This window comes from Panthera pardus, unplaced genomic scaffold, assembly GCF_024362965.1.
Source record: "Panthera pardus isolate Hobbes unplaced genomic scaffold, ASM2436296v1 HiC_scaffold_6, whole genome shotgun sequence".
Taxonomy (NCBI): domain Eukaryota; kingdom Metazoa; phylum Chordata; class Mammalia; order Carnivora; family Felidae; genus Panthera; species Panthera pardus.
Genome location: NW_026526991.1, coordinates 130,134,960 through 130,158,405, shown reverse-complemented (window position 1 = coordinate 130,158,405; position 23,446 = coordinate 130,134,960). Strand labels below are relative to the sequence as shown.

The 23,446-nt window shown below is 34.5% G+C and overlaps 1 protein-coding gene across 2 annotated transcripts in view; it reads right to left on the bottom strand.

The window, feature by feature from the left end:
• Positions 1-23,446, bottom strand: part of UPF2 (UPF2 regulator of nonsense mediated mRNA decay) — a 109,384-nt gene that overhangs the window by 24,250 nt on the left and 61,688 nt on the right. For both annotated transcript variants that reach the window (XM_019460800.2, XM_019460802.2), the window contains exons 10-16: positions 17,199-17,312; positions 14,562-14,678; positions 13,301-13,486; positions 9,454-9,657; positions 8,460-8,735; positions 6,237-6,420; positions 250-389 (exon numbers count right to left, since the gene is read on the bottom strand). In XM_019460800.2, the coding sequence (XP_019316345.1) occupies positions 250-389; positions 6,237-6,420; positions 8,460-8,735; positions 9,454-9,657; positions 13,301-13,486; positions 14,562-14,678; positions 17,199-17,312 (1,221 nt within the window). The remainder of the gene's footprint in view (positions 1-249; positions 390-6,236; positions 6,421-8,459; positions 8,736-9,453; positions 9,658-13,300; positions 13,487-14,561; positions 14,679-17,198; positions 17,313-23,446) is intronic.

Genomic DNA, 23,446 nt, shown 5'->3' with positions numbered 1-23,446 from the left:
ATGGTTGAATGTTTCTACAACAACCTCATTTTTTAAAAGAACAATGTAATGTCTACCTATTATATGGAAACCAATTACAGAAACATTCCAGTTCTAAATTTTTATCATTTATATCTACTTTCCCAGAAAACTTTCAGAGTTCGCAGGTTGGAAGGAGATCTTATTTTATGCATTCAAGGAAATCTTGGCTCAAATAATCAAGATACTCTTGTACAAATGTACCTATTTGCTATAAATAAAAGTCATCACCTCTTCTTCTGGGTCATTTACTTCACTTTCATTTCCAGATTGTTCTTCTGTTTCAGCTCCTCCTTCTTCTTCTTCTTCATCCTCTTCAAGATTTTCTCCTTCCGTCATAGACTCTTTTGAATCTTTATCATTTACTAGGCCTTGAAATGAGGAGAAAGTGAAGAAGTATATAAAAAAGGATAAATTTTCAATATTATACCACTTAATTTAGAAGTATGTATTAAAGTGACTCAAAAGCCATTTTCTCAGAATAGTAAAACAAGAATACAATTTAAAATTATTTTGAGAAACATTTTACAAACTAAAGAGACCTTCATTTCAACAAAAAAATCAATGATACATTATATATATGAACAAACATATATATATATAAATACATATATAATATGTACACACACACACACAAATAATATATGTGTACTTTTTTTCCAGCTTCTGTTTATCTCCATCTCAGATGAACATGTCAAAAAGTACTAGCACATAAAATGCCGCCTCAACCATGTAAGAGAAATCACATTTGGCTATCAATTTGAATGTCTGCAAATTAAGACTAAGGGAAGGAGCCAAAGGCGTGTCACCAAAGTGCTTAATTTTTTTTCTCAGTAATAGCATTCTCCTCCTAAGGGAACCCCTGGGCTTGAATTTGCTCCCACCTCCTATGTTCAGTCACATCTCACTGCCTAGTCAATTCTTAGTTAACAATGGAATTCCGAACGACTCTCTCTACTTTCAAGATGCCTCATCTGATCTGACTTTCCCCTTGTCTCTCTCTAGCCTTCTCCTATAGCTGGGCCTCTTCTGTCACAAAGCATACTATCTTGCAATCTTGTTCATCAGATACTCTTCTCAATGCAGAGTATCCTTCACTATGTACTTTCAAGTCCTATACATTCTCTAAGTTCAGTCTAAATTTTACTTCCTGAATACACATAATGAGTACCTGAATCTATTACTCTTCCTCCTATCTGCTCCTAAAGCTCTTGGAGAATTTCTCATGGCACTTTTCATCTAAGAATACACCATGTAGTATTTTTTCTAAGATTTCATAAAACATGACATCAGATTATAAGACTCTTCACTACAAAGACCTTGTTTTATACATTCAAAACTTATCAGAGGCCATATATTGATAAACACACAGGTGTTTAATAAATACTTTATTCAGACTCTTAGATGATTAGGGCAAAAAGAAACTTTAGCAACCATGTAATGATTTAACTCTTTCATTTTATGAGGAATGTTGAAGTTCAGAGAGTTTCAATAATTAACTAACCAATAAAAGTAAAAAAAATTATTCCAGTGTCTTAAGTCTAAGAAGTTAACTGAACTGACAAAAATATGAGTGTACAGAGTGATTAAAGTAGGTACATTCAAGTTTGAAAATAAAATTTAAGAAAAGATGGATAATGCTCAGAGAGAAAGGAAAATTAATGCTGAGAAAAGAAGATGGTGTCTCAGAATGAGAATCCATTAACTTAAATACTTATTTTCTCATCACTTACTAGATTTCACAGATACAAATTTAGATTTTACATATATAAATTTTATTTATTTGCTTATTCATTTATACAGACTTTAAGAAACAATATTTGACTGTTCTCTAAGTTTTTTTTTTTTTAATTTTTTTTTTTTTTTAATGTTTATTTATTTTTGAGACAGAGAGAGACAGAGCATGAGCAGGGGAGGGGCAGAGAGAGAGGGAGACACAGAATCTGAAACAGGCTCCAGGCTCCGAGCCGTCAGCACAGAGCCCGATGCGGGGCTCAAACTCACCAACTGTGAAATCATGACCTGAGCCGAAGTCGGACACTTAACCGACTGAACCACCCAGGCGCCCCTGTTCTCTAAGTTATCAAAGAGAGGGGCGTCTGGGTGGCTCGGTCAGTTAAGCATCCAACTCTTGGTTTCTGCTTGGGTCATGCATGATCTCGGGGTTTTGTGGTTGCAAGCCCTCCACTGGGCTATGCGCTGGCGTCGCAGGGCCTGCTTAGGATTCTCTCTCCCTCTCTCTCTGCCCCTCCCCTACTCGCACTCTGTCTCTTTCAAACAGACAAACAAAAAAATTAAGTTATCAAAGGCAAAAATTTAAAGTCACGACTGTCTAAATCTATTCTTTCAAGGTTTATTTTTGAGAGAGCGAGCGGGGGAGGGGTAGAGAGAGCGGGACAGAGGATCCGAAGCAGGCTCCACACTGACAGCGGTGAGTCCAATGCACAGCTCAAACTCAGAAACCGTGAGATCATGACCTGAGCTGGAGTGGGACACTCAACCGACTGAGCCACCTGGGCACCCCACGACTGTCTAAATCTAAACATTCTCGGTAAAAATATCACGTACTGATAAATTCACATGGCACGGGCTATTTTTACGCTTTTGTTACAGCCATTTAAAACATGCAGGTTGGGAAGAACTATAACTTGTAAGTCACTTTGTTTTGATAGTCATACTCCTACTAATTTCTAAGAAAAATACATACTATTTTTAACACATTTGCATTTGCATTGCAAGTCAGTTTCAAAAGCAATTTATAAATACATTTTGCATTTACTAAACGGTATATATGAACTATCCTACTGCTGACCCCGAGGACACCGTCAATCTAAAATAAACAATGAAATAAAAATGTATACCCACAGGACATAGGGATAAAATACAGAAGACAAACAATAAAACGCTGTTTGGTGCCTCAGTTTTCCTGCTCATAACCGAGATAGTAGTTAACTGTAATACTTCCTTTTAGACTGCTTTAGTTTATATTTCTCTGCTTACTAGGCATGTTGAGCATTTCTCTTTTTTTTTTAACTTTTTTTTTTTTAATTTTTTTTTTAATTTTTTTTTTAACGTTTTTTTAATTTATTTTTGAGACAGAGAGAGACAGAGCATGAACAGGGGAGGGTCAGCGAGAGGGAGACACAGAATCTGAAACAGGCTCCAGGCTCTGAGCTGTCAGCACAGAGCCCGACGCGGGGCTTGAACTCACGGACCGCAAGATCATGACCTGAGCCGAAGTCAGCCGCCCAACCGACTGAGCCACCCAGGCGCCCCAGTGAGCATTTCTTCCCATACTCAACATGTCAGAGAGAGCACAGTCTTTGATTTCTGGCATCAGGCAGCACTCAGTAAGAACACTTACTCTCCCCGCCTTCCCTTATCATGTTCATTTATTTTTTGGGGTATTCTAATTTATTACCAATTTGCCTGTGCCCTTTATGTAAGTGAAACAAACCTGACATGCAAACTGTCCTCATTTTAATTTCAGTTATTTTTCTATGGTATAAAAGCTTTAAGCACCCAGATCTGTGGCCATGTGTGTGCTTTCTTCAATTGTTTTAGAATTTGGGAAAATTAACACCTCCAAATATTTGATAATCATATATCTTTTTAAACTTTTTAAAAATACTTAGCTGCTTAATCCATCTGGAGTTTGAGGATATCAGATGTGGCTCTCTATCAGTTTTCCTCCTATAAGCCAACCTGTTGCCCTTATGCTATTTTTTAAGATTCCTAGTTTATTATACACTAAATAAGTTTATATTTAATTGGGGATGCTTCTAGGCCTTTTATTCTGTTCTACTGAATTTGTTTCTCACTTATGAAATACACTGTTGGCTTTATAATTTACTTATGAGTCTTCTTTTTTTTCACTTCTGTTTCCTTCATTTCTGTTCCTTGTATTATTATACAGTCTACAACTTCCATGCCTGACTAAATTATATTGCCTATTACCACTTTGTTTTTTGTTCTTAAACTGGAAGACAATGTCTGAAACAATAATTCTATGTCTTTCTTGAGAAAACGAAGATGCACACAAAAATCACACAGAAATGGTATTTATACTAATGTAAAACTGGAAACAGCCTAAGTATCAAACAACAAGATTAAATACATTATGGCACATTCATACAAAGGAATATAGCCAATTTAAAAAAAAAATTAAGACTTAGAAAAATATTTCATGTCAGGAAGAAATTTCGTAAGTATTAGGTAGAAAAAAAATCCAGTAATATAACTACAAACATGAAAAAATTTCAAAAGAATAGAACATGTACCAAAAAATGTTAACACATGATTGTTCTTATGTATGGAATATGTAATTTTTGTTTTCTCGGTATTTTTCAGGATTTCTGCCATGAATAAGTACTACTTCTAATAATATTAAAAATGACTTAAAAATCTTAGGGAATTTTGTAGTGCTTTCTCATTAACTATTAGGTTTACATCGGGTTGTTATAAAGTTAAAATAACAAAGAATTTACAAAGTGCTTGAAAACAAAAAAAAACTATCAAGGATACTGTATTATCTATCAATAGGAAATACAGATTTAATATAATATAATCTATATTATATATTATATATATAATATAGATTATATTATATATAATATAATCTATATTATATATATAATATATAGATTATCTTATATATAAAATATATTATATAAATCTATATAATATATTATATATATAAGATAATCTATATATAATATAATATAGATTCATTCATGTACATCTTCTTCCTGATATTTAGACTCTAAAGCAAGAGAAAAATGGGACTTGGGAGCATACTGATTCCAGTTGCCATCATCTTTAGAATTTCATTCACAAATGGTGGCCTATTTTTTCCTTGCCATATTCTAAACAGGAACAGACCCCTCAAAAGAAGCTTGCGGTCCTTTCATTTAACCCTTTGCTCTACAAAGGATAAAGCATACCACACTCTTTGCTGCTATCAAACTGGGTGTCAAACTAGCGCTATCTCATGCCCACTACACAGAGAGAACCATTCATGAAGGTTTTTGGGAAACAAGACTAAGACTTAACTATATTAAAGCATGTTAAATAAATGAAATAAATAAGTAGATAAGTAAGTACTTTGCTTGAAATGACCATTTTATACAACTGGAAATCTGAAAAGGAAAAAAAAAGTGCTGACTTGGGACAAAGTTCAAAGAACAAAAGAATCACATATGTCCTTCTGGGTGGAGTGGTAGAAAAGTCAATAGTTACACAATCGGTAGCACCTTTAAAAATACTGCTCAGTTAGATAACAGTAATCATATTCTCCAAAGGAAGACGGATCTTTAGAGAAAGAAATTCTATTAAAATGCTGGATATAATAAGAAAAACAGTTTTAAAGGAAAAAAAAATCACAAATGCTTTGCCATGAAAAGTAGTTTCTCATATATGCAACATAGTAAATTTATGCAATTAGTGTAACTGGTGAAGCTTAAGGATCTTTCGGCGACAGACATACGGGTGCTGAGTGCTAGGAGGAAATAAAACACTAGCTTAATAGCCTAAAAGCATGTCACTTTGAAATGACTACACTAAAACATGCTAACATGCTAAGAACTATTAGCAAGCAAACAAGACTTGAAAGACTACACCTCGTTCCAGTTATTTCCACTGACAAAGTTAGTCAGCTCATTTAGTCCCTTGTGGGAACTGTTCAAGAGCTAACTCTTATTCCAGAATAGTTGCAGAAGGATGTGGAGAAAGTAAATAGACCAAGTCTCCTGTACCACATTATTTCTCACATTTTCTCTAGTCCTTAGAAAAAGAGACAACTCTCCCAGGGAATTAGGTCTGAAATTCCACAAGGTAGTTCCAAACTTCTAACAGATACTCCTCCCTACAGTGTCATGCCCAAGTTGTCTTAGGAAATAATACTTGTTGAAAATACATACATACTGTATATATAAGAGATGCTTTAATCAAAAGTACTTTGTATTATAGCAACCAAAAATCCTAAAATTAAGAAAGGCTAACAGGATTGTGTTTTTTTCCATCCCTACTTACATGACTGCTTTCCTCCAATTTGGGATTATTCAGTGAAATCAAATATGCCACTCAGGTCTCACCTAACACTATTAAGTAACACTCAACACTGAAAATAGGAAGTATACAAAAGCAAACTGATAATACGAAGCAAATTCTAAAAACAATCTGCCAAATATCATCTTCATTTTCTTTAATTAGTTGCTTACCTAGTTTTATTAAGAATTCTCGTTCCAAGTCGTGTACCTGCCTGATGGATTCTTCCAGAGAATTACAGAGTTTGATCTTTGGTCTTAGCAGTTCTAGTGTATCACTGATCATGTAATCTATGTCAATAGGAAATGGATGGTCTTTTGTCCAAACCTCCAAACTTTTCTTCCACCAAACATAACGCTGATAACAAATGAAAAATAAATTTAGCAGTAAGAAATTGTCAACCAAAATACTTTCAAATAATAATCTGTATTGTGATGTTACCTAGTTAAAATCATAAATAAAATACCAAATAAATTTCTAGGTACTGACACAAGGCAGAAACCCCACTCCCAAACCAGGTTTAAATACTGATTTTACAAAACAACCAGATTCAAAGCCATAGTTTTGATACATTTTCATCATTTTCTCTATACTACCTGCTTTGATTTTAATTTTAAAAGGTCAATTAAAGTATCTGAAAATACAGTTTCTGAAATACAAAAAAATCATTAATCAGCAAGCATTCATTGAACATCCACTGTGTATATGGCACTGTTTAGATATCCTTCCTTTCTTCTCCTAGCCTGGTTCCTTCATTCGATTTCATACTTTGTAATTCCTACATTTAGTTTAACTAAAAAGCACAACCCAAGAATTTGCTTGTATATAAACAGGTATTCTTCTGGGTGCTTTCATTCTCTTCCAGTTTGAGTGTAGACCTCAAGTGGGAGCTTGTCAGAAATGCAGAATCTGAGGCCCCCACCCCAGACCGAATGAATCACAATCTGCATTTTAACAATACCTGTAGGTGGTGCATATTCATATTGAAGTTTAGAAGCACTGCTGCAGGTGATACTTTCCATCTGGCTTTCCCATACTTCACTGTACATCCTCTGTCCTGGGAGAACACACTGCCCTCATCTCCCCGGCCTCACTCACTCCTTACTCGTTATTTCCTAGGTATACCCTACTACACATTTCTGCCGACTAATCAGTATGGAAAATACTTTGGTCTCTTTTTGCTCCTGGATATTTCTAAGTGGCTTTTTTCTCTCAGTCTAGGATTTCAGAGTAAATGCAAATAAGGAACACACTTCTGAAAGAGAGTTTACTTTTGATGATGATAGTTACAGGTGACATTTTGTAGCAAATCTCTGGTTTTCAAAACCAGATGGTCTCCAACTTAAGATAGTCCTTACATACAACAGGCAATCTCACTCTCAAATTTCCAAATTTTCTGCTTATCAACTAAGAAAATAAGGGAGTGACATGTCGTCCTCTACTACACAGGTACGGTGGCAGAACAAAGTTAATGAACTGCTCTTCCCTGAGAGTATTCACCTCCCATCTAACACCAGCCACTATGTGGAGATAGTTTTGATACTTCAAAAATTATAGTTTTAGATTTATTTTCTTCACCAATAAATAAAGGAAGAAAACACTAACAAAAGATTATACAGAATGGAATGATCATATAGAATTGAATGGTACTTTTGGTAGTTTATTTCAGTAACACCTGGAGAATCTGATAGTGAACAGCTAACCCTAATCAGTATTTATAACACTGTATTATATGGGAAAGAGTAGGTTCCAAACAACCAACCTATAAGTTAACTTTTGGAACACCAACTTCATAGAAGTTATAGAACTGTCTCCATATTTGTATCTGAATTTTATTTATACTGTATTTACTCTAAATTATAAGTTTACATAATTAACTAAAATTAAGATATGAAAAGTACAACCCAAGAATTTACCATGAATGAACAAATATTTTTTCCTGTGTTGAAAACAACATATTTTCCAAAAATGACAGTTTTTTCTAAAAAAAAAAACTTAAATCCTTTAGAAACAAGAATTTTAGATTTAAAAACAGAACATAGATGAGTTAAAAATGTTATGAGATGTACAAAAAAACCCACAAGTAATTTAATGCATAATTACCATACCAAATACCATAATCCATAAATTACTTTACCAAATTTATAAACTATACCAAAATAATTCCCAAACTAATGATGAATTACTGTCAATTATAAAAGTGACAATGCAAGTAGAATGTTTATATAATAGAATTCATCATATATTTTTTAATTTCTACATCCTTGCAGCAGGAGTAAATCAAATGATGAGCACATCTCACATGTGATATGTGAATGCTATAGCATCTCTTCTCTGGTATTTTTGTAACCGCAGTAAAGCATTAAATGCGAAACTGTGTATTTCAGTTTACATACCTGAAAGTATACAAGGAAGCAATCAAGTTTTCGTTTACTAGAACCTCTGTCAAAGTACTGGCCACAGGTATCCAAAATAGTGCACACTAGCCTAATTCTGAAAAGGTGCTCAGGGGGGTCTAGTGAACTTGGAGAGCCATCCGGGTTAACACCAAATGAAGTAAAAGAATAAAGAGTTCTAAAAATAACAGCTGATTCCACCATTCGATAATTATAAAGTTCCCCTAAGAACTTGGCGCTGCTGATACGTCTCTGGTTAAATTTAGGCTGATTAACCTAAAGGAAAAACAAACACAGATTTCCATTAAAGAATAGTAATGTGTTTGAAAAGAGGTAAAATTCTCCTCTGTCACTTGATAATATCAATTACTGAAAGAATACTAAACAGAAAAAATAATGGGTTCTTTCCTTCTTTTCTAAATAAAGTGATCATCACTGGGTATTCTTTCTCTAAGAAATGACTATGTTTAAAATGTTTTACAAAAAGAACAAGTTAAATACTAAACTCAGTATTAAGCTATCATTAAATGAGTTGACAAAACAGTTAAAATGTAATTCTCCCTATAAGCCCCCAAAACTTAATTTTTCTGTAATTCATGAATTATATACATACAGAAATTCTTTACAGAAAACTGTTTACAGAAATTATTATTGAATGATTACCAAGTCTCCTAATTAAGAGGTTTAGAAACACCTATCACTTGAGTCCTAACTGTGCCCCAGAAATAATAAAAAAACTACAATCTTTCAAAAGCCTGACTGAACTTGAGAAAGAGGCAAAAAACTCTCCAGCATTAGCCTGCAAGACCAGGAAATCTGAGACAAAAGGGTTTTTGAAGAAAACACTAACTCTGAAGAAGTAATAGTAAATTGACATCATAACGGGAAAGGAAAGGAAGGTTTCCAAATTATTATTTTTCAATAATCAAATTTAAAAGCTGTTTAAATTCTCCACAAACTCCAATTTGATGCCTTTAAAGAAAGTACTCAGTACCTCCATTCCTAATCGAATATCTTCTAAAACTCCATCCACAACATGGATTCCAACATCTTCTTGGTAGAGTACCAGTCCTGCTAAGAGGTTGGCTACACAATGAATACTATTATATTTCACGTTCCAGATGTTTATCATACAACAAATAACATAGTCTTTCACTTCTTGGTCCTGCCAGGGCAACTTTCGCATCTGTCTCAAAACCTACATAAAGAGAATTTTGTTTCAATTACTAACATAAGCACATAATATTCCCATATACCCAGTAATATAGTTATTTTGACTGTGCAGTCATACAATTTTCGAAATGAAAAATACTTTAGAGATCCTCTACCAGCCACTTGACTTTAGACATAGGAAAAGTGAGATTTTTTTCTAATTATTGGCAAAATTTACTCACATTTGTCACTAAATTTATTCACATAAAGTCTCTAAATTTCATAGAGTTCCCAGATCTTCATACAAGCTAATAACATACACTCCTAAAATCAGATCACTAAAAAAAAATAAAGGTTTACCAAAAATAATATTTTCTTTTGCATATAATTAATGTTAATAATCTCTGATACTTGTTATGAATCAAAAATTTCCAGTAAATTAAACCCAAGGTCAATTGGTTAAAAGACTACTTAAACTGGAGGGTACAAAATCAAGGCTGACATTACACAGCATTCTATTTCCACATGTGCAAAAGGGGGGATAATAACAGCACTTATTTCATAGTTTGTTGTAAAGATTAGACAAATTAAAACATGTGAGATACCCAGGGAAGTGTCTGGCTCATTATAAGTACCGCATAAAAGTTAGCCATTACTATTTCAAAAGCTCTACTGGTAATGAGATGAGCAGAGCTCTACCCATAATCAAGTTCTTTCCATTTTTATTCTAAAAAAAAAAAAAAAAAAAAAGGATACTGCTGGCAGATTGCAAAGCACTCCTTCCATCTCTACTCTACAGCCACAATCCATCTTTCAAGCACTTAGTATGTTCTCTAATCAGCTTCAGTGGAACTGTTAATGCTATCAACTGTAAAAGCAATCTATATTTTTTAAACTTTTAGCCAATTCTAAAACAGCTTTCAAATTGCTTATTGTTTGAAACAAGTACTGTCTCTGACTCTCTGAAAGCTGAGTCCAATTTCCAAAGTCGCATATATAACATGAGTATTACTGTACACCTTTTCTCCCCCAGGTTTACTCTGTTCAGAAGTTAACTTGTTTTACATTTTTTTCCTAAAAACAAAAAAGTTCCACACTTGTAGAGTTAACCTTGAAATGTTCTCTTCAATCATATCTTACTTAAATGTGAAGTTTTTAACAAGGCAACTGCAATAATCAAGAAAATAGGTTAGTTCACAGAGCTGGAACAAATAATCCTAAAATTTGTATGGAACCAGAAAAGACCCTGAATAGCCAAAGCAATCCTGAAAAAGAAAACCAAAGCAGGAGGCATCACAATCCCAGACTTCAAGCTATACTACACAGCTGTAATCATCAAGACAGTATGATACTGGCAGAAGACCAGACACTCAGATCAATGGAACAGAATAGAGAACCCAGATATGGACCCACAAACGTATGATCAACTAATCTTTGACGAAGCAGGAAAGAATATCCAATGGAATAAAGACAGTCTCTTCAGCAAGTGGTGCTGGGAAAACTGGACAGCGACATGCAGAAGAATGAACCTGGACCACTTTCTTACACCATACACAAAAATAAACTCAAAATTGGAAGAAAGACCTAAATGTAAGACAGGAAGCCATCAAAATCCTTGAGGAGAAAGCAGGCAAAAACCTCTTGGATCTTGGCCACAGCAACTTCTTACTCAACACGTCTCCAGAGGCAAGGGAAACAAAAGCAAAAATGAACTACTGGGACCTCATCAATAAAAAGCTTCTGCACAGCGAAGGAAACAATCAGCAAAACTAAAAGGCAACCGACAGAATGGGAGAAGATATTTGGCAAACGATGTATCAGATAAAGGATTAGTATCCAAAATTTATAAAGACCTTATCAAGCTCAATACCCAAAAAACAAATAATCCAGTGAAAAAATGGGCAAAAGACATGAAGAGACACTTCTCCAAAGAAGACCTCCAGATGGCCAACCGACACATGAAAAAATGCTCCACATCACTCATCATCAGGGAAATACAAATCAAAACCACAATGAGATACCACTTTATACCTGTCAGAATGGCTCACATTAACAACTCAGTCAACAACAGAGGTTGGCGAGGATGCAGAGAAAGAGGATCTCTTTTGCACTGCTGGTGGGAATGTAAACTGGTGCAGCCACTCTGGAAAACAGTATGGAGGTTCCTCAAAAAATTAAAAAATAGACCCACCCTACGACCCAGCAATTGCACTACTAGGTATTTATCCAAGGGATATAGATGTGCTGTTTTGAAGGGACACATACACCCCAATGTTTATAGCAGCACTATCAACAATAGCCAAAGTATGGAAAGAGTCCAAATGTCCATCGATGGATGACTGGATAAAAAAGATGTGGTACATATATACAATGGAGTATTACTCGGCAATCAAAAAGAACGAAACTTTGCCATTTGCAACAACATGGATGGAAGTAGAGGGTATTATGCTAAGCGAAATTAGAGAAAGACAAATATCACATGACTTCACTCACATGAGAACTTTAAGACACAGAACAGATGAACTTAAGGGAAGGGAAGCAAAAATAATATAAAAACAGGGAGGAGAACAAAACATAAGAGACTCTTAAATACGGAGAACAAACAGAGGGTTACTGGAGGGGTTGTGGGTGGGGGGAAGGGCTAAATGGGTAAGGGGCATTAGGGAATCTACTCCTGAAATCACTGTTGCACTATATGCTAATTTGGATGTAAATTAAAAAAATAAAAGTAAGAAAGAAAGAAAGAAAGAAAGAAAGAAAGAAAGAAAGAAAGAAAGAAAGAAAGAAAGAAAAAGAAAATAGGTTAGTAGTTCTTAACCTTTTCTGGAAATTGATCCCTGCTAAGAATCTAAGGAAGACTATAAACATTCCCTCTAGAAAAATATAAACAGCCCTAGACATTCAAAATTATGAAATTTCAGAAGGCCATGGACCTCCGAAAGCCCACTCAAAGTTATAATCCTTTATACTGAAGGAAAATATTTAGTCAAACTGATTATAGAATATGAGAGACAAAGCAGTAATTACAAACATAAACAACAGCAAAATTAAAATGGAAAGAATTGCTACTTCAGAGTAAGAGAATCATAAAAGAAAACAAAACATAAGTCCTATATATTAAGTATCATCATATGAATTCCATTTTAGGAACTTTTGTATAGAATCAACCATAATTAAACTTGGAATCTAATCTTACCTCTCCTAAACTTCAGTACTGAAATTTAACAGCTCTGATTCAATTTCTTATGCATACTTTGTCAAACACTGAAGCAATTTATAAAACAAACTGACCTAAGGAAGCTGAAATATATGTTCCTGACCTAAAATAATTTAGTGCAATGGATAGAAGGAAAGTGCACTGCTCTTAATACTACTATCATTAGGAGGAAGAAGAATAAATTTGAATATTATATAATCTTTTTTTTTTAAGTTTCTTTTTGAGAGAGACAGAGACAGCACGAGCAGGGGAGGGGCAGAGAGAGAAAGAGAATCAGAAGCAGGCTCTAGGCCCTGGGCTGTCAGCACAGAGCCTGACGTGGGGCTCGAACTCTGAACGGAGCAATCATGACCCGTGCTGAAGTCGGATGATTAACCAACTGAGCCACCTAGGCGCCCCCGAATATTACACAACCTTAACACTCCCACAAATCTCAAATTTACTATTACTTTATAATTTCGATGAGATTTACCTTCTCAGTGGTAACCTTGGAGAGATCCTTGTATAAAAGTTTCCGGACATATTCCTGGAGAGGAGGACGTTTCTTTTTCACTGTTTTTTCAGCTGGAGGTGGGTTGCAGTAGTAATATGCATTCTCCACCATTGTAACGTATCTTGCATCAAGATGCATTGCTTGCTTCTTTCTCATCATTTGTTCCTATAATAAAAAAGTCTAAGTTAGTCAAAATACTTTCATTCTAATACTTATTCCCAACAAAACTTCTCTGTCTCGCTGTCAGAAATAAACATTAGGGGTGCCTGGGTGGCTCCTTTGGTTGAGCGTCGGACTTCAGCTCAGGTAATGATCTCCCAGTTCATGAGTTCGACCCCCATGTTGGGCTCTGTGCTGAAAGCTCAGAGCCTGGAGCCTGCTTCAGATTCTGTGTCTCCCTCTCTCTGCTCCTCCCCGACTTGCGCTCTCTCTCTCAAAAAACAAAAAAAAACAAAAAAAAAAATAATAAATAAATAAATATTTTTAAAAAAATTTTTAAAGAAATAAATTCTTGTGTTTCTTCATTTTAAATAGCATTGCCAGAGAATGTTTAGGCTCACAACTAGATTTTTAAAAAAATAACATCTAAAAAAAATGACACAATCCAGACTTTTGTAACAGCAACACTGAAATAATGACAGTACATGCCCGGCGATTCCTAAACCTGAGCTCCCTTTAACACTAACACCAATACTCCCTCCACCACACTTGGAAAGGTCCCAAGACTGCAAGGGAATGCATGGGTATTATCAGTAAGCATAACAATTTAACTGATCAAGAAACTTGATGGCCATTTCAGTATTCTAATTAGCTTAAGAAATAACTTCTACCCCAAGTTAACTTTTAAAGTTGTTTTTAATTTAAAATTTCAATTTTATATGTTTAAGCTTATAATTTATATGCTCATGGCACTTAACAATGGCTTCTTTGAATATCCAAGAACATCCATAACAATGATTCTAATATAATAGTATTAAGAGTACTTGGCTCATTTGAATCATTTATCAAAAGTTATTTGGGGTTGAACTTAATCCTCCTTTACAACAGTGTGAACTCACTGGCGCCCAAGTGGGAAAAATTCTTGCAACTCTCCTGGACTGGCTGCGCAGCACATAAATATGGGAGGTTCTAGCTTATGCTGCAGAGCAAGATCGATCATAGGTACTGGTCAATATAATATTTCTAACCCCTGAAGTAAATCAAGAACCTCAAGCTCTTGCCAGGATCCTCAAGCCCTTACCAAAAGTACACTGGTCCTCAGGTGTGATTCTGGAGATCTGAAAAGAAATCTTCCACATGTTTCCAGTAGAGTACATGCCATTTCAATGTGGTGATGGGAAAAGTCTGATAGAAGCATCTGTAATAATAATGATGATGAGAGAACACAAAGACAATACTTCAGTCCTATTAGAGAAAGAAAATACAGATCTACTGTGTGTAACAATCTTAAAAATATCAGTGTGAAAAACAAAAGCTAGTCTACGTTAGCTTAACAAGAGTCATTGCTAAGTATCTTTTGTGTTCAGCCACAAAAATTTAATCTAAAATCTTCAATACATTTAATGCCTGCCTTTCCTTTCAGATAAATACATGAAAAACTAATATTAAAGCCCTTTCTATACTGATTATCACATGCTATGTATTTAAATATCTGCACCATACACAGCTAACATTTTCTAAATGGCTTTTTTGTTTTGGTTTATATGATATTTACTTGTAAAATTCTGACTACAACAGGCTCATTGTATGAAATTTACAAACATAACACATTACCATAGCATTTAAGTATTTATCCTACCAATCTTTTTCTATGCATATTTTCTAAACCAAAACACATTCAAATATACCACATCATTTAATAACTTGGTGTTTTTTAGATAATATAACTATTTTGGCTGTGTCCTTATTTACCCTTGCATGGCATGATTTAAAAGGGACATATTTCTGTATAATATGAACTACAATAAAACTCCAATGATTCTTATTTATTGAATATTAAAACTGTTTACAATTTCTTATTTAAACAATTGTGTACTTAACATTACTTGTTAATATTTAACAATACTTAACAATACTTAATATCCTTGTAGATAAATCTGTGCAATAACCTTAAAACTTATAGAAATGGAATTTGTGTCAAAAAAATGTATATCCTTCTTATGTATTTGTAATAATTATTATGAAGCAATATACTAATGTTTAAATTGTTCCATGGTATGACTCCCTTCAACTACAGCACTGAGAAATCTTTAACAATCCCTCTTAAAATGTTATCCAGAGTTTCTCTAAATGTACTTTGTAGTCACCTGAGATGCTCCAAGTAGGTTTACGAAACTTAACCCCTTGAATATTTACAATGAGTATTAGTATTTTAAACACTGTTAAGAAATCAAGCAGTCAAGTAATTGGGCAAATTTGTTTAACTCAGGGTTTTCCAAATGTACTTGAATCCATGAGACCCACTTTGTGTAAACTACCTAATAATATCCCTAGGAAATCAATTTGATACAAAATTTGTTGTTGTTAATAATAATCAATTCCAAATGTAGAATTATTCCATCTATACTGTATCAGCTTTACCACATATAACTACTTATTAACTAATTTCTTGCTTAATTCCATTGTGGACAGAAAACATAATCTGAATAATTTCAGTCTTTTCGAATTTGCTGGGATTCTTTTTTTTGTTTTTAATTTCATTTGAGAGACAAAGAGCGAGCGAGCAGAGGAGAGGGAGACATATAATCTGAAGCAGGCTCCGAGTTGTCAGCACAGAGCCCAACGCGGGGCTCAAACTCACGAACTGTAGGGTCATGACCTGAGCCAAAGTCGGATGCTTAACCGACTGAGCCACCCAGGCACCCCTAATGTGCTGAGATTTTATTTTGATGGTTAATTATGGTAAATGATCCATGTATATCATAAGAGATTGTAAATTCTGATGCTGTTGGGTAGAGTGTCAGTTAGATCCAGGTTGTTGTTATTCAAATCTGTGTATATGTACTGATTTGGTCTGCTGCTTCTTTCAGCTAGTGAAAGGTGTTTCCAACCCTTTACGTTTGTGAATTTGTTTATGTCTCCTTTCCTTGATTTTTGCTTTATATATTCTGAAGCTACCTTACTGGATTCATAATGATTCAGTAAGGTAATACCTTCCTATTAAAACTACCTCTTCATCATTCTGAACTATCCTTCTTTATTTCTAACAAATGCTTCGTGCCTTAATTGCCTGATAATAATGAAACCAGGTGACTTTTAATTAATGCTTCCCTGGTATATTTCTCCCATCTTTTTACTTTAGCCTTTATGGTCTTCGTATTTAAGGGTATGTTTCTTATAGGCAGCCTACAGTGTTGTTTTAATCAAGCCTTATATTCTTCAGGCTTTTACTTCATGTAGTTTGTCCTTTTACATTTCATGTAACTACTGTGATAGCTGCATCTCTAGCATATTATTTGTTTTCTACTCTGTTCATCTGTTTAATATTCCCTTTCACTCCTATCTTCCTTTAGATTAAACAAATATTCCTTACTTAATTCATTTTTTCCAGCATTTATAACCAAAACTTTAAATTTGTCTATTAAAAACAACTCAAGGGGCATCTGGGTGGCTCAGTTGGTTAAGCGTCCAACTTCAGCTCAGGTCATGATCTTACGGTTCATGGGTTCGAGCCCCGTGTTGGGCTCTGTGCTGACAGGTAGCTCAGAGCCTGGAGCCTGTCATTGGATTCTGTGTCTGTCTCTCTCTCTCTCTCTGTCCCTCCCGTGCTTTTGCTTTCTCTCTCTCTCTCTCTCTCTCTCTCTCTCTCAAAAATAAATAAAAAGCAAAAAAAAAATTAAAAATTTTTTTAAAAGAACACAAATAATGCAGCACTAACCTTTAAACAATGTAGTGTATCATTTTTTGTGAACATCTTAAATTTAGTTAATTCTCCAATAAAACGAACAGTTTTGTTCTTCGTTTCAATATTGATCTGGTCCTTTTTTCGTACCTACAAATTAAGAGAAAGGAGACATTAACTTAGAGAATTAGCATTTTGAAATCTCTTGTGATAAGAAATGTTATTTTATTAAGTCTGCATTCATTCCAAATATTTTAAATAAATTTGGGTAAATTTCTTGCTACACAACTTACTTTCATTTAAGGCAATATAAGCTCTGCAGAACACAAGTGCTGGGATATGATTTGCAAACAGTTCCACGGTCAAGTAATTTGGGGAAACAATACACTTTATCAGGCTTAAATAGGTTCTCAAATAAAGAGGACTGTTTAACTTAATTCAATTTATCTCAAATTTATTTGGCAATATAAACCCCCTTTTGAAATACTAGCAAGTACTAGTTAACATCCCATTAAATTAATAAGGAACACATTTTAGGAAATGCTAACTTAAAAATAATAAGTACCAAGAGTTCACTTAAGCAAAAATATTATTAAAGCTTCATGTATTACACTTGTGAACTACAGTTTGCATTTTTTATTATAATTTCATTACAGCAAAATTTCCAATATAATCACTATTCTTTTCTATCATCAAAACTGTAGACCAAAATTCAAATCCTTTGCAAATATAAGGCCTCTAACTTAGGCACACATTTCAAGAAGTATTCAGTACAACAAAACCCTCTTACAACAGTACAGTGCAAACAGACATAGCAAGATAAATGTAAATGGATTACATTTTCATCAGAAAACAACTTACAGTCTAGAAACCTATGCAAGCAACAGTGACAATAACATGGTGGTGCCTTGTGCTAGTTTAGTGTAGTTTTTCAAAATACTCTCCTGTCTTATGCAATTGTTCAATATGGTGGTGACTTGAAAAGTTTTTTCAGTGTTTTCTACTTTTCCAGATTACTATCCTATCCTATCTTATTTGTACCACATGGCTGTTATAATTCTGGCTTAATAATTAAAATAACAAAATGACATAAAACTCTCAAATGACTTGATGAAAGATCAGTACTAAAATCCCAGTCTACTAACTAGTACTGGAGAATCCCACTACCTTAGTATGTACTGCATTTTAAAATAAGGCCCAACCTCACCGGACAATTCATGATAATCATTTTATAAATACTAAACTTATACATACTCAGAGAGCTAACACTTAAGTTTATCATCTTCAATTTTAAGGACCTACTGTCTATAGTAAGCAGTGGTAGGTGTTTAGGATTTTTAGTTCTTCAAAGATAATTTAATTTGTAAACAAAACTATGTTTGTTTACTCATTTAAAAACTCAGAGCAAACTAGAAGCTCACTACAAGTATTTATTAAAGCATCAATAAAACTGCACTGATTAAAAATAAAATCATAAAAGTCAACTTCTAGAACTTTAACCTTTACTGTTTCAGCAATTCAGAAAAGAGCACAGCTTTCATAAAGATCCTTTCACAAATAAATGTTATGTTAAGTGCTACATATGAAAAGCTCCTCATAGTGATTAAGCTTATTATCCAGGATACATTAAGAGTACAGACCCTGCACCAGACTTGCTGGGTTTAAATCCCAGCTCTATCATTTACTAGCTGTTACTTGAACTCTGTGCCTCAATCTCCTCATCTTTAAAATGGAACTAATAAAAGTAACCTACCTCATAAAAGTTGTCTTAAGTGCACTGATGTACAGCACACACAACAGTGCCTGAGACCAGGGAGAGTCAATATTAGCTATTATTAGTTTTATCCATCTTTGTATGTTTGTATCACTAATATGTGGACACTACATAAATGTTCACTGAGTGAACAAATAAAAGAAAATGTTTAATGTTTATATATGTACTGTAGTGATACAAAAGAGCAAATGATCTGTAGTTAGAACATCTGAGCCATTGTTGTCATTTTGTGCCATTTTGGGGGGTATATAATCTTAAAGGTAACTCACATAAATTCCCTGAATCTGTCAGCTCACTTGGTTAAATAAAGATAAAAATAAGGAGGGTGATGATGATGGAAATAGTGGTGGTCGTAACTTGACAACTACACTTCAATTCACTTCTAAGTAATTAGTGTACAGAACAACAGATTATACAATCTTTAAAATGATGCGTAAGAGGTGTTTGAAGTGACTGCAAAAAGCTTCTCAGTGAGAAATAAAGAATGGAAAATTGTATATACACTATAAATTCATCAAAACAACTACAGAGGAAAAAATGTAAAGAAAATACACTATAAGATTAATAAGTCTGTTTTAAAGTGATGAAATTGGGGCGCCTGGTAGGCTCAGTCAGCTAAGCATCCAACTTCAGCTCAGGTCACCATCTCGCAGTTTGTGGGTTCGAGCCCTGCGTCGGGCTCTGTGCTGACAGCTCAGAGCCTGGAGCCTGTTTCAGATTCTGTGTCTTCCTCTCTCTCTGACCCACCCCGTTCATGCTCTATCTCTCTCTGTCTCAATAAATAAACGTTAAAAAAATTTTTTTTAAATAAAGTGATGAAATTATGGGGCTTCCCCCTTTATGTTTTCTAAATAATCCACATTGAGCATGTGCTTCTTTTACAGTTGAAGAAATATGGAAACAAAAAATGTACAAGGAAGCATTTCAAAAATGATATGCTAAAGCTGAATCTTTATAGAGGGAGTAGGGCTGAGAAATATATGAAAATCTCTTTGGGTGATTCTGGACGTACAAGTTCTTAACAACTGTTCTGGAGTATCATACAATTTTAAGTATTACTGACCTTTATAACTTTGAAAACATGTAACACAGTGTATCATCCACAATTATTCTAAATATTATTGAAGTTAAGGAGATACAATCTAACTAACGTGACAAAATTATCTAATTTTTAAATTAAGTATGAGAAATCAGTTCTCACTCCCTCATTTTCAGAGGAAAAACATAAAAGCTTTTCAAAAGGCTGTAACTTATAAAAAAGCCTAACTTATTCTGACTCCTTATTCATTATTTTCTAGTCTCATTTGTTGACTCCTTTGATCAAAAGACACAGCAAAACACTTCTGCAAAAGTAAATGAATAAACAACATAAAATTTTATATATATATTTGGTTCAATGTCTCTTACACAATTTTACTTATATAAGCAATCTTTAGCAAAAATCCTTACATTTATTAATGACTGCTGAAATTGAGATCAACTGAATAACTAAATTCATAAACATTAACAAAAACTTTTCAGATATGTCAACATATAAAAAGTAAGGATTTCAAAGGCCTATCTATCCAAGGAAGATCATCTGCCCCAAACTGGCTCTTTTATAACTTTACCCAAACAGATACTACACTTTTTCCTCTATAATTTGCTCATTTTGTTTTACATAAACTTTATTCATTTTACCATTTTAATTTTTTGGAAAATCTACTATATACTAAACACTAAGTAGACACTGAGTCTACAAAACAAGCAAATTTGCCTTCAAAAATTTTGTTTATTTTATGGTATAGACCACTGATATCCAGGGTAGGGTGGGCAAGACTCTTGATCTATTAGAGTGTGGTTTGAAAAAATCTTGGAACTTGTATTTGTTTCTGATATATCATACCTTTCAATTTGCTTTTATTTTATAAATTTACATAAGATATTTGATATAACTGTAAACACATATAATTTATATACAAATATGCCAAATTGGGGTATGTGGTCAACTTATTTTACCACTAAAGAGGCTTGATTTAAAAAGCTGAAAGACCACTGATTTTAAAAATGTCAATGAGTTAGACTGATATGCTCATATCTAAACAACAGTTGCACCTCCATTATTAAAGAAGTAGGCTCTGTTGAAAATTTGGAAAGCATGGAAAACTAGAAAGGAAAAAATATTTTCTATTGCCCCTATCCAAAGACAACCACAGCTGACATACTGATATGTAATCCTTTTCTGTTCTTAACTTTCCAAGCATTTTAACATCACAACCATAAATTTATTATGCTATGATTTTATAGCTTGTTGCTTTTTTTTTTTTTTTGCCCAAAAGAAGCACCTTCTCTTTGTTATGAAAATTTTTTGCTAAATATTACTACCAATGGCTCTATATCATTTCAGCATTTTGATTATATGACCATTTTCTTAATTCATTCTTGGGCTTTTAGATTATTTTCCTTTTTCCTACTAATTCATGGTGTGAATAAAACTTTTCTGGGTATATCATATTATTTACTTAGGACAGACTCTCAAAACTGTCCAATGTATAAACGCCTCTAAGGATCTTGAAACATATTACCAAATTCCTCCTCCAAATCCTGACCTCAAGTATACCTGGTTTCTCATTTCTGTTACCTTTACTAATCCGTTGGTCAAATTAGCAGATCTGTTGTTTTAAAACTAGAATTTGACTACTGTATGAGATTTCATATAGTTTTGTTAACCAGGTTTATTTCTCAGGTGAGGTGTTTTTGTTTTTTTTAACGTTTATTTGAAAGGGAGAGAATGTGAGCGGAGGAGGGGCAGACAGAGAGGGAGAGAGAGAATCCTAAGCAGGGTCCATGCTGTCAGCACAGAGCCCGACTTACGGCTCACACCCACAAACTGTGAGATCATGACCTGAGCCAAAACCAAGAGTCAGATGCTTAACAGACCCTGCCACTTGGGCACCCCTTAGGTGAGGTTCTTAAGAAGCGGGCACATTGATCAGATTACGACAACGTGCTGGAAACTGGACAGGAAACAGAGACAGGGAAACCTGGGTAAAATGCTCTTCTCATCATTCAGCTTAAGAAGAGGAGATGCTAGATTTGAGGAGGTGTTTTAGAAGATGGTGCCAACAGAATTTGGTGAATGCTGGCTCCTGAATGTCCGAGGGACAAAAGCAGAAGTATTTCTCTTAGTGATGATAAAAAGAATACTGCAAATTTACAGACAAAATAGAGGTTGATATGAGGAAGTGAAGGGTAAAGACTTTTTTTTTTAATTTTTTTAATGTTTATTTATATTTGAAAGAGAGAGAGTGGGGGAGGGGTAGTGAGAGAGGGAGACACAGAATCGGAAGCAGGCTCCAGGCTCTGAGCTGTCAGCACAGAGCCCGACGCAGGGCTTGAACTCATGAACTGCGAGGTCATGACCTGAGCTGAAGTCGGACGCTCAACCGACTGAGCCACCCAGGCGCCCCAAGGGTAAAGATGTTTTTAAGAAGTACTAAGTTGTTTTGTTTTTTTTAATGGACGTATTTAGCTATAAGTGCATGAAAACTTACTAAGCACCAAGAGAGAGGTTCTGGCAAGAAATATGTATTTGAGGGTGCTGAGAAATTGATGTCAACTGAATCCTGGGTAAAATGGGTTCTTGTCAAAAAAGAGGTTGAAGGAAGTAAAGTGTGGGAATGCAAACAAATAAACTCAGTTGGAAAAAAGAAAAAAATATTTTTACTATCAATAAATGATATTGAGAATAGCACTCGTAAGAGCCAGGAGAGAGTGGTAGGAGAGAAAGGATAATTATTGTTATAATAATATCTATGTCTGGGCATTGTGTGATGAACTTTATATCCATTTAGTTTAATCCATAACAACAATCCCATTTAAAAAGATATCAGTATAAAAAGATACCAGTATATACTACCTAAGTAACTTGACCAAAGTTAACAATGCTAGCAAGTGGTGGAGACAGAATGACAGAAAAAAAGAACAGTCCAGCAGTTCAGAATCTGCGAGGACTTCGACTTCAACTGGCATGAAGTGATTAGGATGATGCTGGTGGTCTCTGCGAGGTTTGCTATGATGGCAAGACAAAGGGTAAATGCCTTTGAAGAAGCAGAAGAGGCAAGTACACTCTAAAAAAACTCAAGAAGAAAGTGAAAGAGGATAGGGGGTGAGGCTGGAAAACATTTTCTTGTTGCTATTTTTATTTTCATTTAAGGATGGGAAAGTTGAGCATATATACAGACCGATTGTGTGTGTGTGTGTATATATATATATATATATATAGAGAGAGAGAGAGAGAGAGAGAGAGAGAGAGAGGGAGGGAGAGAGAGACTGATAACAAGTCATTGGCAAAGTCTGCAGATTTGGGGGTGGGGGGAGGAGGCAGACCTCAAGTACCTTTTCTTCTCTCCTCTGAGAGCAGTGTTCCCACAGCATCCTCCTAGAATTCTGGTAAGTCTTTGAGTTGTAATGGAGCATTATATCAGGAACAAAACTGTCCAATTCCTCAACTCCCACCCCAATTATCAAA